General features: G+C 40.4%; 1 protein-coding gene across 3 annotated transcripts in view; it reads left to right on the plus strand.

Annotated features, from left to right (window-relative positions):
- myo10 (myosin X) overlaps positions 1–18742 on the plus strand; it is a 167976-nt gene that overhangs the window by 108456 nt on the left and 40778 nt on the right. For 2 of the 3 annotated variants that reach the window (XM_041803145.1, XM_041803148.1), the window contains 15 exons: positions 3337–3471; positions 3553–3677; positions 3901–3914; positions 4313–4397; positions 4516–4619; positions 4705–4834; positions 5086–5207; positions 5573–5719; positions 6031–6131; positions 6436–6502; positions 6829–6921; positions 9653–9721; positions 9937–10019; positions 10564–10672; positions 12989–13069. In XM_041803145.1, coding sequence (XP_041659079.1) covers positions 3337–3471; positions 3553–3677; positions 3901–3914; positions 4313–4397; positions 4516–4619; positions 4705–4834; positions 5086–5207; positions 5573–5719; positions 6031–6131; positions 6436–6502; positions 6829–6921; positions 9653–9721; positions 9937–10019; positions 10564–10672; positions 12989–13069 — 1465 coding nt within the window. The remainder of the gene's footprint in view (positions 1–3336; positions 3472–3552; positions 3678–3900; positions 3915–4312; positions 4398–4515; positions 4620–4704; positions 4835–5085; positions 5208–5572; positions 5720–6030; positions 6132–6435; positions 6503–6828; positions 6922–9652; positions 9722–9936; positions 10020–10563; positions 10673–12988; positions 13070–18742) is intronic. The other variant, XM_041803146.1, reaches the window with a different exon arrangement.

Consider the following 18742-nt stretch of genomic DNA (forward strand, 5'->3'; position numbering starts at 1 on the left):
TGGATATCTCCGTGCTTTGCTCCATCTAGCTTTCCCTTGAGTCCATGCTGCTGAAAAACACCCCCACAGCATGATGCTGCCACCACCATGCTTCATCGTTGGGATGGTGTTGGGCAGGTGATGAGTGGTGCCTTTGTTCCTCCAGGCATAACATTTAGAACTGAAGCCAAACAGTTCAAGCTTGGTTTCATCAGACCAGAGAATCTTATTTCTCAGTCTGAAAGTCCTTCAGGGTTTGTTTGGTTTTTTGGGGGGGCTGCAGTGATGGTTGTCCTTCTGGAACTTTGTCCCATCTCCACACAGGATCTCTGGAGCTCAGTCAGAGTGACCATCAGGTTCTTGGTCACCTCTCTCACTAAGGCCCTTCTCCTCTGATTGCTCAGTTTGGCTGGGCGACCAGCTCTTAGGAGAGTCCTGGTTGTGCCAAAGTTCTTCTACTTGAGAATGATGGAGGCCTCTGTGCTTAGTTTATATTTATAACTCTCTATATGTCTTCTAAAGGTCTCTGTGTGTTTCCGTGACTCTGTCCCTGTGGGGCCGTCTGTTTCTGTTGAAGGATATGTCTTTTGGAGTCTAATCTAAAGCTCCTGAGTTTCTTTAGTTGTCAGTTTAATGGGTTTACTGGTTAATGATTAACAAAGACTAAATAAGGCTAACAGTGGGTTGCCAGGTTCATGTCTAATGTCACTGGGTGTGTTAGAGGGTTCTTCATTGTGTCCACTGACTTAAAGTCACCTGAGAGTTGGACCTGCAGAGTCCTAAAACAAAGAGCACTGACTAACCAGCTGTTTTAGTCATGTAGGGAGGGAGATTACCTTTCTGTTCGTTGACGCTTGTTCTATATCAGGGAATGTCTCCAAGCCAAATAACAATCCTAATTCAAAATTATTTTGGGACGTGAAAACCTTTCAACCTTTCAACTGAGCACAGCCCAAACACTGATACTCTATTGTTTTTTTAAATATATACTCTTTCTGAATTTGAGGCCTGCAAGATGTTTCAAAAAGTTGGGACACATGAAACGCTCAAAAAATACCTGAACGTTCCACAGGTAGGTGCATTATTGGTAGCAGATGGTAGTACCATGTTTGGGTGTAAAATAAACATTCCTGAAAGGCTTTACAATTGACAGTGGTGTGAGGTTCTCCACTTTGTTAAAGACTGCAATAGTCCAGCAGTCTGTGAACATTACTGGACGAGCAATTACAAGGAATATAGTGGACTGACCAGCTACAGTGCATGATAACAACAAAAGATTCCAAGAATTTGAAGACATTTTTGCATATTAGAGGCAAGGCTGAAAACCAACATGAAATATCTGTGACCTTTGACCTCTTAACTGTAATCACTCTGATAGATTTACAATGTGGGCACAGGAACACTTCAGAAAACCATTGTCAACTAACAATTCTGCAAATGGAAGTTAAGACTCTACTCTGCAAAGACAAAGACATATATCAGCAAAATCCAGAAGCCCCGCCCACTTCTATGGGCCTGAGCTCATCTGAGATGGACATCTGTGATTGTGTGGGGGTGTATTAGTGCCTGCATCATGAGTCACTTGCACATCTGTGAAGGCTTCATTAATACTGAAAGGTACATACAGATTTATGGGCTTTCATCCAGAAGCCTTTTTAAAGGGCGTTCCTGTTTAATTTAGTGAGACACATTATGAAGGCGTTACAGCAGTGGAAGAAGGCAGATCCTAGACTGGCCTGCATGCAGTCCAGACCTGTCTCCCACTAAAAATGCAGGCTGCATAATGGAGCACAAAGTTTGATGATGGAAACCCTGCACTATTTATCAGATTAAGATAACATCAAGCAAGAATGGGAAAGAATTTCCCTTTCAGTACGTCAACATCTAGTTTTTTCAGTCCCCAGAGTGTTTTTAAAGGAAAAGGTGATGCAGCACATTGATGAACATGCTTCCTTCCCATCCCAACTTTTTTGGAACATATTGCAGGCATCAAATTTAGAATGTGTGTATATATTACAAAATATGCCACTTGCCACTTGTTCGCCCATTTTAGTCACTTTTCACTCATATTTTTTGCAATTTTTTGCCTCTTTCTTTGACAATTTTTTGCTATTTGTAACTTATTTTTCATCACTTCTCACCCATTTTTGCTACTTTCTGACCATTTTTTCACTCGTTCTCCCCATTTTCACCCCTCTTCACCCATTGTTGCTGCTTTTGGCCATTTTTGCCACCTTTACTTGTTTTTATTGCTACTTCAAGCATTTCTGCCACTTTTCACCATTTAGATTGCGGCTCTTGTAAAGGTACTTTTCCACAATTTGGCTCTTTGGTGGGGAGATTTACTGTTTAGGCTAAATATTTGAAGTTTCTGACATAGAGCCTCATGGATATAGATTTTTATTGAAGTTCTTATGTGCTTTTATTTTGGTGGATTTCTGTTGAGTCTTTCTGATGACTGCAACTGCAACCAAGACATGCTCTGCATGATAACTTTATTTATTCGTTTATTTATTGTTGTCATCTGGTGCAATATGAATAAGAACAAACTGATTCTGCCACATTTTTGGGTAAATGCACTCATGCATGCTTCTCCTGGGTCTAAAACTACTTTAACTTATACATACAGTGTTGTTTTGCTGCCCGACTTAATCTAGTAAATCCTGATCCAGAATGAACCAGGTTCCACTTTTATTGCACATATTTCCTTCAGTTGTGTCCTTGACAAAGCCTCTTTGCACTCAAGTTTCAAAGTGACGTGGCTCTGCAAAGACAGAGGAAGCTCTCTGCATCCTGATATGTTTATCTCCAGGTTTATTTTAAAGTTTTCTCTGTGATTCTGCCTTTAGGTTTTCATCCGTAAAGCTAGATGTCAGGACACAGCTCATGAGCAGTGTCTAGTGCACCATCTAGTGGCTGACCTGTGCCTGCTTATTTCTCTTGCATGTGGAGAAATGACATCCATGTGGTTCAGTCATGAGTCAGTCATCATCACCTAATCCACCTCTGACCTGATTTAATGTGAACAAAACACAACTTTAAACCTTCAGAAGGAGTTCATTCAAACACAAACAACCTGCCAGCGTCGACTCTCACACTCTCACTTTCACTGAGCACACACTCCACCTACACACACTTTTGTTATGATCTGACAAACAGAGGTCAGAGTCATGTCACGTTTTATCTGTGTCAATTAAAGTAAAAAACGAGGGTGAAAGCTGCAAAAGATGAGACTTTACATCCTGAGTGTACTGTCTGCAGCCTACAAAGCAACAGAGACGGCTCAGACTTCCATTTTAAAGCATGTTAGCGTATGAGATGTTTCCATTAACCTGTATTTTCTTTTGCATCTTTCAGTGGAGAGAGCGGCGCTGGAAAAACAGAAAGCACGAAGCTAATCCTGAAGTTCCTGTCAGCCATGAGCCAGCACTCCTTGGAGGTGTCGTCCAGAGACAAGTCGTCCCATGTGGAGGAGGCGCTGCTGGAGAGCAGGTCAGTCTGATTAACAAATATGAGGATTTTATGGCAGAAACACTTGATTCTTAACGTTCCTGCTCCTTCATCCCTCCTCAGTCCCATCATGGAGGCCTTTGGAAACGCCAAGACTGTGTACAACAACAACTCGAGCCGCTTTGGGAAGTTCATCCAGCTGCACTTCAGTCAGAAGGGAAACATCCAGGGAGGCAGGATCGTCGACTGTATCCTTTAAAAACACTGAAATGGACACTCTACTCCCACTCTGCTCACCTTTATCTGCTTTAACTGAGAGAAAAGAAGCACTGGGGGGGGCTGCTTTAAAGCTCATTTAAGTGGAATTTACACATTTTTATCACTGTAATTGCTTGTAGGTTATGAGCTGAATTTCCTTTTAAGCTATTGTTATGTGTGTTTTTGCCTTAACTGAGACTTTTCTGACCACAGACCTCTTAGAAAAGGTGAGTTTTTATCCTACCATCAAGACTTTAACAGCCTTTAAAGCTACAACCAATCAAAATGAACTATTAAGCCTCTAGTTGATCCCATTATTACCAGTTTTACCCTTCACTGCCCACTTGATAGGTTTCCCAATCTCTAATTTAAAGGAGATAATGTGGTTACATCAGAAATCATTGTAAAAAATACATCAGAATAAGCAGGAAATGAAGTGTTAGACCAAATGTTTCCCAGATTTGCAGATAGTTAGCCTTCAGCTGCTGTTGGATCACAAATATAAATTGTCTTTAAAAGCTTAAAAAATGTCCCATCCTGTCAGTTCACCAATTCAAATGTACCATAACTCGCTGTGTATTTGCAAACTTAAGTACTTAACTGCTTTTCTTCTTTTTTTCTGCAGAACCGGGTCGTGCGGCAGAACCCTGGAGAGAGAAACTATCACATTTTCTACGCCCTGTTGGCAGGAACCAACAACCAGCAGAGAGGTTGCCCACAGAGAAACAAACTTATGCAAAATATTATGAAATTACAAAGGAAAATATTTCTATATTTTGCCTTTCTTTTCAATTCTGTGTTGGTATTCCTGTGTGTTTGGTGTTGCAGAAGCGTTTGGGCTGACCCAGCCTGACAGCTACCACTACCTGAGACAGTCCAACTGCTCAGCAGACAAGACAATCAATGACAGCAGCACCTTTCACGATGTTCTGGTAAGCTGGAAAGCATGTTTACTCTAAAAAACATGTTCACCTTCATAACAGAACTTAACTTTGAATCTCTCTCCATGTTTCCCAGAATGCAATGCGAACGATGCAGTTCACAGAGGAGAGCATCGGGGAGGTCCTGCGCCTCCTTGCTGGGATCCTCCACACGGGGAACATCGAGTTCATGACGGCCGGAGGAGCTCAGGTCTCCTCTAAATCAGGTCTGAGAGCTCCTGTGTTCTGGTTTAGTGTTACAGGAGAGGGGAGTCGTTTCTTGACTTTTGTCTTGATTTAACATTTTTGTAGAAATAGTAAGATAAAAGTTAAGTTTTAATGGATGTGTTTAACAGAAGGAACTAAGTTTTGACCATTACAGCCTGTTTTCTGGCTGCAGGCTGAAGAAATGTTTGTTTCTTCCAGCTTTTATATGAAGACAAAATGTGAAAGATGTTTGTTTGTTTTGTCTAATCAGCAGCTCTCAGTCGAGTGTCAGACCTCCTCGGGTTGAACTCAGACCAGCTAGCCGAGGTCCTGACCCACCGGTCCATGATCCTCAGGGGGGAGGAGATCTCCACGCCACTCACTGTGGAACAGGTCAGAGAAACTCCAGAACAAACCTGGACTATGATCTATGAAAACGTACCCTGACGTTTACCCCATTCATCCATCCATCTATGCATCCATCCATCTATGCATCCATCCAACCATCCATCCAACCATCCATCCATCCATCCATCATCCATCCACCCATCCATCCATCTATTTATCCATCCATCCATCCATCCATCCATCATCCATCCATCCATCCATCCATCCATCCATCCATCCATCCATCCATCATCCATCCATCCATCATCCATCCATCCATCCATCCATCCAACCATAGTATCAGTAGTTGTAGTTTTTGTTCTTGTTGTTTTGAGCTGTACTTCACAGACGCCCTCCTCTCTCTCCTGCAGGCCGTCGACTCCAGAGACTCGATGGCGATGGCACTTTACTCTCAGTGTTTCAACTGGATCATCCGCCAACTCAACAGCCGGATCAGAGGCAGAGAGGACTTCAAATCCATCTGCATCCTCGACATCTTTGGATTTGAGAACTTTGAGGTGGGTTTCAGTATGAACTCTTCACACTTTAATGCAGAAAATCCCCTCACTGAGGAGAAAACCAGACTGCATTTCCTCTCAGGGATGAATAAAAGTGATTAAATCTAAATAATTTAAATTAAAATCTACTCCCTCACCGAAGCACGCTTAATTAAACTCAATAATGTGACTTTTTGTCTCCTCTGCTGCTGACATATTCTAATCAGTTTTTAATTTATAATCAGTGAATTAGTAAACATACCTCGGGGCTTCGTTGTTTTCCAGCTCATTAACTTCCTGTTTGTGCTTCCTATTTCGCTTGTTCTCCACAGGTCAACCGCTTTGAGCAGTTCAACATCAACTATGCAAATGAGAAGCTTCAGGAATATTTTAACAAGCACATTTTCTCCCTGGAGCAACTTGAATACAACAAGTAGGTGGAGGTGTTTTTTAAGATGGTGGATCTTTTTGTTTTTAAAAGTTAAATGTGAGCTGCTGATACTGAAAAGTGAATTTGTTTTTGTGCACTTTCTGACAGGCCAGTTTCTGTAAGGATAGAGCTCCCCCATGTGGGGACAGAATTTTGACATTCCTCTGGAGTGATCAGCTAGATTAGGAGTGTCAAAGAGTCAGTTATGGCCATGTTTCAACCAGATTTATAGCTCTTTACTTTAACTTTGACCTAGTTATATGTAAAATGTCACTTATCCAGTGTTTGTGTTTGTTCCTGTCTGCAGGGAGGGTCTGGTTTGGGTCGATATCAACTGGATGGACAATGGAGAGTGTCTGGATCTGATTGAGAAGGTTTGTGTGGAGGATTAAGACTGGGAAGTAGAATAATAGCTCCATGGAAGTTAGAGAAATCAGACACATTTTTAAGCTGTTAAAGCCCTAAGCAGACCTGTACTCACACATTTTATGAGCTCCTTTTCCAGTAATTTCTGTTTTGCTCTTGATCTTGACTTATTTTTCCCATTAGCTTCAGCTGATTTCCTCAGAACTTTCCCAGATCTGGGTCTTCTCCTGAGATCTGATCTGACAAATGAAAGGAGGAATAATTATAACAGTTTATAAATGTGAGGATAAGGAAAGATGTTGACAGTGATGATGGTCTTCATATATTCCCATAGAAACTGGGCCTCCTGGCACTGATGAATGAGGAGAGCCACTTCCCCAAAGCCACCGACGACACCTTACTGGAGAAACTCCACAGCCAACACTCGGTAGTGCAATTTTGACTTTTAATGTTTGTTAGAAAGATTCTGCTCCTGGCATCAGTAAATCCTGATTTATACTTCATGTAGTCCTGAAACTATGCAGAAGCCTGAGAATGTAGTGGACATGAACCAGCGGAAGACTCTGGATACCTGGGGGGTCAGGGCCGAAAATAATAAATTGGGCATTTACTGGGTGATTCTGTGGGACACTAGCACACAAGGCTTATCAAATTTTGCCCATTTGGAGGGCACCGAAGAAGACTTTTCTCCCGTTTTAGTCAGGAATATGCTCGTCGTACATTTTACCATATTCTTGCAAAAATGGGTCTACAGTTTTACTTTGCGGAGAAGGCTCTGCTCAAAAAGATGCCCCCTGGGTTAGTCAAGCAGCATGCTTTGACTTTCTAGGGAGTTCATGGCTAAAGATCCCCACAAGGATGAATACAGTATTCAGTAAGATTAGTTCAAATGCAATTAATTCATAGTAGCATGAACTTCGATATGAGGGTGCAGCCAGCTTTATGCTGTAAAGGAGGAGGCTGGGGTGGAGAAGGTGATGCAGCAGCAGCAGCGTGGTGCATCAACATTACTGCAAGCAGGGATTAGTTAGAAGTGTGTCATACTTAAATACACTGCTGTGTTGAGAGAAAGAGCTGTGATTGGCTGTGGGGGCTGGGAGACGATGATTGGGATCAGCTGGCCATCAGCTGGTCACGGCGGGGTGTACAACTACTGTGTCCTGCGTGAACCAGTGTTAATTATGGCAGCTATTTTTAATTTTAGTCTTTGTTTTAGTTTTTAAATGAAATGCATTTTAGTTTTTGTCACATTTTAGTCATTTCTATTCTTTTTAGTTTAGTCTAGTTTTAGTCCATAAAAAGTCCTCACATTTGAGTCTTCACTTTTTGTCCAAGCATTTATTTTCTTGTCTAAATCTGGTACCAAATCATGGTAGTGTGTTCTAAGCACTCTGCCAAACATGGGGTCCCTGCTTTCTACAGTTTAGAGGCAGAATAGGTACAGATGCATTTTGAATGTCTGACGAAAACTGCATTACATTTTAGTGTTGTTTTAGTCTTCTTGATGAAAATATAACTTCATTTTTGTCCTTTTTAATCATCACAGATCTATTTTTGTTAGTCTTAGTCTAGTTTTTGTCATGAAAAAAAGGCTGTCGATGAACATTTTTAGTCGATGAAATTAACACTGGTGTGAACTAATGCTGAACTTTATTTTGCCTACCAAGAGGGTACAAAAGAGGGCTTTGGTCATCTTTTGTTCACTAAAAGGCCACTAAAGATGGTGATTTGTCACCTTCTGCTCATTTAGAAGACATTTAAAAGGGCAGTTTGTCAAATTCTGTCCACTTGGAGGACATCTTTAAGGGCCCTTCATCATGTTTATCTTCCAAACAGGTACCTAAGAGTGCAATTTTGCAGCATTTTTTCAAATATTATTGTACTGGGTAGGATGATTGTTCCCTCTGCCCCCCCCTCAAAGTCCACCAGCGGTATGTGCCTCCTAAAAGTGTAACCATGCATCAAAACAACACAGACTGCGAGCTTGTGATTTGTCCACAAGGATGCATGAAGTGCTCATGTCTGGTGTTATGCCTTCAGGCACATTTTGTGCAGTGTAGAGTGAGATTAAAAGCTGCAGACCAGGATCCAGATTATCAGACCTACTTGCAGACATCCCAAAATCAGACAGGCATTTCTGGTCAGGGATTTCATCATCCATGTCTGTGGCCAACGAGTGTGAAAATTTCCTCCTTCCTCTGCCTCTGCTGCAGCAATTATACTTTCCATCTCCTCCAACCTCTCATTTATTTTCTTCTTTGAAAGAACACCAGTATAATCGGCTGATGATCAATAATTATCAGCTCCAAATCCTACATTATATGCTTGGTTTTGTTCGCTATGGTTTCTTAAATTAAACATGCAGCAATCTTGTAAATATCAGTTATTTATGCTGCATTAGTTTGCATTCAAAAGATTTAATAATGAAAAGAATTTAGAGAGTCACAATTTTGCTGTCCAGGATTGAGTAATCTATCTGACTTTTTTCAGGATTTTTAAAGAAAATCTTGTTTTATCCAGACTTCTACACCTATTTGCTAAAAACGTCATCTAACAGAATTAAGGCTATTGGATTACTCTTACAACGAGGACAGCTATTTAGAGGAAAAATGCCCTTCTGAAATATTTTTCACCACATTGCATAAGAAATTTAGGAGATGTGCAAGGTGGGCCACCAGAGGCTGATGATAAATGGTTCCAGAGTAAATTTGCACACAAGTTTAGAACACATTTTCACTGCTAGACTTGCTGTTTTTGAAAACTAAAGGGGGTGGAAAAAACTCAGACCTGATGCATATTTAGGGTTAAATATCTACTTGAAATACGTCTACTTTGTTAAAATAAACTACAATAAGATAAATAATTAAAAAGATTGATTTAAAATGCCTCAAAGATCTACCAGTAGATCTCAGTCTACAGGTAGGACTTCTTACATTTTCCCTGCTCTAGTCTGAAACTTCCTCTCTGCAGGGACGAAGACAATTTTTTTTTTTTTTTTTTTTGGGTTAACCCTAATCCTGCTTAGATGTCTTAAACAAAACAAACTGAGTTTTCTTCCTCTGGATAAAACTGCTCATGTCAAGTTTTGAATCATTTTCTCTTGGCAGCAGATTTTAATATCTTCTCATTTTTCAATTATTTTGTCTTTCTTTCTGCAGAAAAACCCGTTCTATGTGAAACCTCGCGTGGCTGTGCACTACTTTGGAGTCAAACACTATGCAGGAGAGGTACGATCCTGAAGTCTGCTGCCTTTTTGTTCAATTATTGATAACTATATACATTATATGGATATTTTATCATCCTTTTTATCCATTTTGCCACAAAACATTGAAATTCATGAGTTTAACCTGAAAATCCACAGAGGAAGACTCAGCTCCAGGTGCTGTTGTGCTCTCCTTTGTTCTCATAAAACTCTCCGTTGCCCCCTTGTGGTTTGTTGTAGGTGGTGTATGATGTGAGGGGGATGTTGGAGAAGAACAGAGACACTTTCAGAGACGACATCCTGAACCTGCTGAGGGAGAGCAGGTAGGAGGCTCAGAATATTACTTCATTTTATCTCCTGTGATAACTCAAACATAGAGAAAGACTGAGAAGTGAATGCCTTGTTCAGGGTCATCATGGTCACCGCATCACTTACCTTCATTATAAATCAAACCTTTTTAAATACCCGATGAGCTGAAGTCAAGCTGGGCCAGCACAGAAACAGCATTAATAACTGGTGGTTTTCATAAAATGCATAGGCTGAGTGAATGATGATTGATCTCCTGTTTAAAACCTGCAGCTTTAAGGTAAAAAAAATGTGACTCTGCAGCATTGACTTCCTTTTCCAGAGCTGGAGGTTGCTGCTTGAGTAAGACTTGCTGCTTCAAATCCAAAAGCATGGAGATATTTTATGTTTAGATTGGGTAATGGACGTGGAGCAGGCCCCAAAAACGATCATGTTTTTTATTTTTCACTCAGGGGTCTAATGATTATTAAAGTATGAACCTTTCTGCAGAAGCTGTTTGTTTTCCACTATTGGCACATTTCCCTGCCTGTGTTTTCTAACAGGACCTCTTTGTTTCGTCAGGTTGGACTTTGTCTACGATCTGTTTGAGCACGTATTGAGCAGAAACAAACAGGACACGCTGAAGAGCACCTCCAAGCACAGACGGCCCACCGTCAGCTCCCAGTTCAAGGTAAGACACGAAAATCTGCATGTCTTAATTTAAGACTGTCAGGACGAAATGTCTGACATGTCTGACAGCTACAAACAAAATAATGCTCTTATGGCTACTAAAGTTTGCAAAATGTGTAAATATAGGTCTCTAGTTTAGGTGCTGACATCAGTAAGGCTCGTTTTTCGCCAAGCAGTCCGGCACTTTCTTGTGTTTTCACAGCTGATGCCAGTGTAATTTTGCTTGTTGTGATGGGAACCAAGCTCTTTTTAGAGACCTAGATCATTCAGCTCAGCTCATTAGTAAGAGCCAGCTTTTGGCTCCTAAACGACTCCTCATTTGGTACCAGTTTGGCTTTTTAAATGTGGATCAATAACGGCAAAAAGGGAAGATAGGAAACTGGCACTCAAACAAGAGCCTGGGACTATGGTGCATGAACTCAGCATGAAAAGCAAGGGGATTTGTGTTTGGTAGATTATTTCTGTGTTGTGTAAATGGCAATAAATCTTATACTGTTTGAAAGCCTGTTTAATTCCCTTTTAAATGGTGCCACATTTGTAAGGAGCATGCATCTGTGGGATGAGCAGCAGAGCTGAGTATGTGGGTTGAAATATCAGCCAAATTTTCTCTGCCAGTGCCGAACAGCTTATTCTGCTGTTGACTCTTGTTTGGAGCTTCTGAGGTGTTGACAGCTGTGAGCCCTGCTACGGTGGTCAGTAGGTGTCCACTCTAAGAATCGGCGTGCTACATTTGACTGATCTGGATAGGGCCTGTGTGATGCAAATATGGCCTTATTTGGAGTGAACCTTAGGACCGTCTCCAAACTGAAGGCCATGTTCCATATAAAGGGGATGTTTATTAAATGAATAAATGGTTAAACTGCCAATTTGTCTTGTTTCTTCAGACTTAAATCATCCACTCCACCAAACAGGAGTCAATGGCAGAATCAGCTGTTTGGCATTGACAGAGAAGATTTGGACTTTTTTTCATTGATGCAGCCCACTTACTCAGCTCTGCTGCTCATCCCATAAATGCATACTCCTTACAAATGTGGCATCATTTAAAAGAGAAATAAACAGGCTTTACAGTGGTATAAGATTTATTGCCAGGAAGCATTGTTACACCAAAGAAATTATCTACCAAAGACAAATATACATACTTTTGTGCTATAGGTTTGTAAAAGCACCAGCTTGTTCACAAATGAAACATCATTATTCCATCAGTCACTCCACTAGGTTTAAGGTATCGTACTATTTCCATTAAAGCACTGAGACAAAACAACACTGAAGAGCTTTTAAAGAGGCCCAGCTAGCCTCTTAGCTCAGTACAAGAGCTCTCGTCTCCCTTCATCCGGCTAGATATCTAATAGGAGGTCTGCAGGACTGAGTCATTTGTGATTTCCACCTCCAAGCCAGGTAAATTGTTTAACCCATGCATTAAAAAATAAAATCACTGTATTTGTGAGGGGGATCATACTCAATGTATATAGAAGTTTCCTGATGATAACATTAGCGTGCAGGTCCATAAAAAGCTTTAATGTGGTTACTTTACTGCGTTCTCATTGATTCCTGACTAGTGGGCTTCACTTCCTGACCCCTATCTGACCTTTGCACGTAATCAGGGTCATGTGACCACTGACAACTTATTGTCACAGTTAGAAAACTCATAAGTCCAAGGAACTTGTAGAGGTAAATTTTAAAAAAGAGGTCGAATATTGTGGAAATGACCATTTTTTCCTTAATTTGATTGAAAGAGTGCAAATTTACTTTATTTAAGATATATTAAACATAAGATGAGCAAACTTTTTTGTTTAATCTAAATGATTACAGCTTATAGCTCATAAAACTAAAAACCCAGTATCTAAAAGGTTAGAATTTACTACATAAAAACAACAAAAACTGATTAACAACAGAGAAATGTCCAACTTCTGACAATTCTTACCATTTATACATGGACACTTTACACCTCGCTTGCTCCAAAGATAGGAAAACACTTTATAATTTTATATTTTTAGATTAAATATAAGTCAGACTAGTTTTCCATATTTAATATGGGATTTTAAAAAACTGTTTTTACCCTCCCAGGATGCCTAAACCTTGTCAGGATTGATTTAAACTCACTGTGATTGAGACCAGGGCATATCTGGAGCATCAAACTAGAATTTCCAGCTCTTTTCTCAGTAGTTTCTCTCTCTCTTCTCCTCTAAAACACTTTGTGAATAACCAGAACTAAACTGTAGAAATGAGAGAACTAGCGCAGTAGAAGGGGCAATAATAGTAGAAGCAACAGCAGAAAAATCAGTGATAATATTTCTAAATTGTGATTGTTTTGTTGCAGGATTCGTTGCACTCCCTGATGGCCACTCTCAGCTCCTCTAACCCTTATTTCATCCGCTGCATTAAACCAAATAAACACAAGGTAAGCTCTGGTTCATACCCACTTGTTAACCCTTTATTTCCTGAGGTAAACACACGGGCAGGACAGGATGTCTGAGCGCTGGAGGATGATGGAGGATGTGTTTAAATCGTTTGTCATTTCATAATCAAACAGCCCACACATACTCCCACACAGCAGCAGCAGACAGGAATGAGAAGTGTCTGCCCTCTTTGGTGACCTTTGGCCTCATGTTGCCTGGCAACAGGCCGCAGCAGTGGAGAATGTGGGGTAATGTACACAAATGATATACAGGAGAGAGTGGTGGGAATCAGCGTCTGAGCTGGGAACAGGGAGGAGATGTTATGAATATTAGATTTAAACTATGCTAAGTTATTGTCACAACATTCAGTGTGTAAAGCATGATAATAATATTTTTATTTTGTCTTCAAAATATGGGCTGCTTATGCCACCATAATTATAGTATAAAATGCAACCTGACCTGATTAAAATTTGCCCCATTGTTTGGGTGTTGAGGCTGCTTTCATATCAGGATACGTCTGCAGATCAGGCTAGCAATGCCGCTTTTTACCAGCTTTTCTCCCTCATTAAGTCAAAATCCTGCATTTAGAGTGAATAGTGGTATACTAATGAGCCTGTGAGGGCTGGTCTGATAAAAAAGACTCCTCAATTAAAGACAGCTTGTAACAGAGGAGGTGGGCAGAGCACAGAGCGCCTTGTTGGACATGGGTCTGTACGTCACAGCTGTTAGTATTGCCTCATAGGCTGTTTCAGACCGGGTGCATGGTGACAGCGTCTTGGCAGCTTCACAGCTTCATTTTCAGATACCGCCCCTTTCTCCTTAAATGATGCTGATTGGTCCAGTTAGTCTCTGGCTGGGAACAGACATATTACTTTGGTGTTCTGAAACATGGATCCATCTGATGACAGGGACTGGATCCAGACTGTCCACCTCCTCCGTAAAGTTTTGCCTTTAAAGGGGACATATGATGCAAAAATCACTTTTTCAGGCTTTTCTAACAAAAATATCTTCTCCTGGCCTGTCCACAATCCCCTCAAGTACCAGAAAAATCTAATCCCTCCCCCCTCTCTTTCTCCACCTTTCAGAAAATGTTTGCTAAAGCAAGCCAATCTCAGATTTTCCCCCTCATGATGCCATGTGGGGAGTTAGCACCGCCACAGGTTCAGTTGGCCCTCACCGCTTGGAAGAAAGTTCCACCCTCCTCTCTTGATCTTCCTCTCAGCTGAGAGCCATATCCATTAAGCTACATCTATTTCTGGAGAGGGGCGGAGTCAGACAGCTCAGTAACATTTAAAGGCACAGACACAGAAACAGCTTGTTCTGAGCAGGGCAGAAATAGAGGGGTTTTATAAACATGCAAAAATCCTATACTGTAGTGTTTTTTCAGCAACAGACTTCCCAGGCATGTTTTGGGGATCTCTGAGACCAACATAAACTTGTCTCAAAGGGGTAAAATGTGCTCCCTTTAATACGCAAACTTTGTTTGGCAAGAATAGTGTACTTCCATGGCAATGGCTTCCTGTTCAGTTAATGACATCTAGTATACTCCTTTAGAGGCTGCACACATCTACACACTTAGAGGAAAATTGCGGTCCTACTTCTAAAAAAATTACACTTGTTGGTGTAAATTAAAAAAGTCTAAATATTTTGTGCAAAAGCTAACTTCAGCTGCAACTTATTTACTGCAGTTGAATGAATTTAGTTATCTGTTAAATCATTTTTAAAGAAACCCTGCATGATCAGAGGAATTCCCCTTATTGGATAGATATTTGTATCTTTCATAGGTATATTGAACATAAAACTCAGTAGATATCTGCAGTTTGGGAGCATAGTGGAATAACTGAAGTTATAAGAATAAGGCGCACTAATAGACCTCAACACACCAATAGAGAAACAGGTTTAGAGTGTACCACGGCAAATGTTTTGTTGCTCTGATTGGTCCATAATACATGTGACAGACAGAACATCTATCCAATGTCCCTCCAAGTTTTATTTTGAAAGTTTCTGCTGTTCCCAAACACTGTCACTGGTGGATGTGTAACATAACCCTACACCATGCATGTGTGAAAGAGTGTCTGGCGTGTCAGGCTGGCGTGTCTGGGGTGCTAACATTAAATGTCTCCTCTTCAGATCGTGGTTTGTGATTCGTCAGACTCCCCAGGCGACCCAGTTATTGACTAACTCAATTGTCAGACTGCTCTTAGATCAGTATCTGATCGATATCAGTCTGAATGACCTACTGACTCGTCAGCATCATCAAAGCTGAAAAACTGTCTGCCGGAGCCACTTCTGCTGGTGTTGGTGTCATTAGTAGTACTCTTATGATGCTTGTTGTAAAGTAAAAGCTAATAATTCTGTTACTGTGGCAAACTGTAAATGCTGCCAGACAGTCCCTTTAACTACAGGGTCTCTGGTTCATTCAGATGAAGGTTATCACTGTAAAAGTCTGCAGTCAGCTGCAGTCTGTATGCATCAGCTCCTAATATCATCTTTTTGGAGAGTTTGAGACCTTAAGTCTTTATTTAAAATAGATACATAAATGTGTCGCCCTTTGAAATCAGGAAGCTTCTATCTTGTTAAAAGCATCACATCTGTGATTATGACTGTTAATGATCCTTTAATCCCATTTAGAGCTCACAAGTGTGGCATGGCGCAGCTGTAAATGCAAAGAAAAACTCCCTAAAAAGTCCACATTTTAGAGACAAAACTTCCTCCTCCACACGGCTGGCTGTGCCCCTGATTGCTAATAAACATTAACACAGCACACCTTTACGTCGGTAGCTGATGCAGATTTGTCATGTTGCATCACTTTAATGTGAGCCTGCATTTCCAGAACACGTAGATGTCAACATGAGTATCTCTGCTGTCCTGTGGGAGACCAGCTGGACAGCCTGCATGTTTTTATGAGGCGACACACGACCGTCTGGACTCTCCTTCTGATTGAATGTTAAACAAGGCCAGATGATGACTTTTCAATGAGGCTTAATGTAGTGAAGGAGGGAGGAGGGGGGAGGTTAGGGCCGCCCCAGGGGAAACCAGGGTCGGTGAGGCACGGCACGCGGCCCCTAAAAGCCCCCGAGAGGCGTCCCTGTCATCGGCCTGTTTGACTCTGAGCAGGTGTCGAAGGGCATGAGTAAGGACAGCGAGGAACGCTGGCATTAAAAATCAACACTTTGATTTGATTATACTCTTAGAGGAGTAAGTAGGGTTTGACCTACTGACTGACTGAGTTTTGTTGGTGCAGTGATGTGACGTCGCACTGAAAAAGCCTGCAGGCTCATGGGACTCCTGCAGATGGTTGGTGGAAATATCAATATATTGACCGAATGCAGAACACTGAGGACAGATTGTTGGCCTTAAATATTAGGACATAAACTTTAAAGACATGCACATTTCCACATGTGCTGTACTCTTTGAACACTGCTACTGAAGCATACCGGGGCTCTAAATCAAAACAATAACAAAAGATGACATTGAGGGTTAGTGGGGAATCCTGGGAAGGATTCATTGATCCTCTGACTGAAACGCTGTTATCTTACAGTACGAGTCAGTCCACTGTGCTGTCACCATGATACTGTTATTTTATCAATATTGAGGTTAGCTATCAGTGTCATCACACACACAGTTTCTGTTGTTTTTTCAGGCAGCTGTTACCCACTAAGGTTGTCTGCTACGTGCAAAAAAAAATGATTGCACTGTGCTCATTTATTTTCATTTGGGGTCCATGCAGATCCCAGCCAGACCACAGTGCTGCTAGTTTACTTATGTCGTGGTTCTGTATTCAAACAATGTATCCAGTGTTTTTTTAATATTCAAGATAAATTTGTCAGAAAGCAGATGCATGAAGAGCGACATGGGTTTAAATAAGGGGTGTCAAAGTCAATCACAACAGGGGCCGGATTCTGGATTCAGGACTAACCTCATGAACTAACTGGGTCACCTTTTTAACCAGAAACTAACAACCTTGTTTCACCAGTAATAAAATATGAACAAAAACCTTAGAACTGATGATAAATGATTGACATTTAAAAAGTTAAAAAGTTAAGTTTAAAGGCTCTCAATCTGAGAAAAGTACATTTATTAGTCAAAAAGGTCAAAACATGAAATAGAAATTTAAAAATTGTGTATTTTTAAAAGGCAAATATATTAGAAAGAAAGTCAAAATCATGAGTTTAAAAGGTCAAGCTATGAAATAAAATTTGTAATCATGAAATTAAAAGTCAAAATATGATTTGAATTTTTAAATTGTGAGTCTAAGAGGTCAAACTATTGGATTATGAAGTCAAAGTTTGGAGTTGAAAATATGAGATAAAATACAAAATAATTGGTTAAAAGGTCAAAATATGACTTAAAGATTAGAATTATGAGTCTTAAAGCTCAAAAATATTATATGAGAAGTCAAAATTATGAGCTGAAATGCTCAAAGTATGAAATTAAATGTCAAAATCCTAAATTTGAGTCCTAATTGTGCAAAATTGAAAATATGAAATTAAAAGTCAAATTAATTTCTTTTCCCACATTCCTGACTTCTTATCTAAATATTTTTACTCCTTGCTTTTTCAGATTGTATGACTTAACAAGGATATCTTAAATCATCAAGGATAAGTTCACATTGTTATAGTTAAGGAAATCTGCAGACCTCAGACTGATGGACCAGTTAGAAATATGAATAGAAATATGAGATACAAGATTTAACTGTTCCACAGGTTGGATTTGGCCCCTAGGCCCTGAGTTTGACACCTGAGGTTTAAATAATGCTTGAAAAAATCTCTGGTGCTCTTCAGAGTGGGGATCCAACTTAAAGTTTTGAGGAGAACTACATCTTTCTTGAAATGATTACATCATACATAGCTTAGCCCACTTACACCACATGCGTGTGTCAAACCAGAACAACAATGGCGGATAACAGGGTTGTGTTTGTGCTGCAGAAGCTACTGAGCTTTTTATGGCTTTTACGGCAAAATCTGATGCTCCTTTACCACCACTGAGAACAGCATGCACCATATGTTCTTAAATCCAGTGTGGAGGACAACCAGAAGGGCAACCACGAGAAAGTTTGTGGCAGTTTTCCAGAATTTTGTCTCTTTTGGTGCATTTCCGTGGATTGTTAGAGCGCCACTTACTGGCTTGGCATTAATACTACAGCATTTTCAGTCGTTTTCAGTGGTTTCACGCTTATGAAGATGTTTCTCTCTCTCTCCTATATATATATATATATATATATATATACTTTTTTTTGCATAATATGTCCCCTTAAACAGTGAGACCAATCCTTACACTGCAGCCAGCCACAAGGGGGCGACTGAGACATTTCTACTACATGGTTTTAGGGCTGTCATGTTATGTTTTAAGTAAGGATAAGATTCATGCAACATTTCAGTCATAAAAGAAGAGGATTTGTTTCCACCACTCAAGATTTTTCTTCTTTTTAGATCAGTAGCTCATATTTTTGGTTGAATATTCAGTATAATGGCTGTAACGTAGCTGTAGGGATTAAGAAAAGACACCATATATAAGCTGTGGAGGGCCTGATGAGGTGCTCTGACCACCAGCTGTTGATCCCGGACATATGGGGTTAGATTTTCTGCTTTTTTATCTCCTGATAGACATTTAGACATGATAGCAAACATCAAAAAATCCTTTAAAATATCAGTTTTTCTTCCTTCACCCATCAT

This window comes from Cheilinus undulatus, linkage group 13 (genome assembly GCF_018320785.1).
Source record: "Cheilinus undulatus linkage group 13, ASM1832078v1, whole genome shotgun sequence".
Taxonomy (NCBI): Eukaryota; Metazoa; Chordata; class Actinopteri; order Labriformes; family Labridae; genus Cheilinus; species Cheilinus undulatus.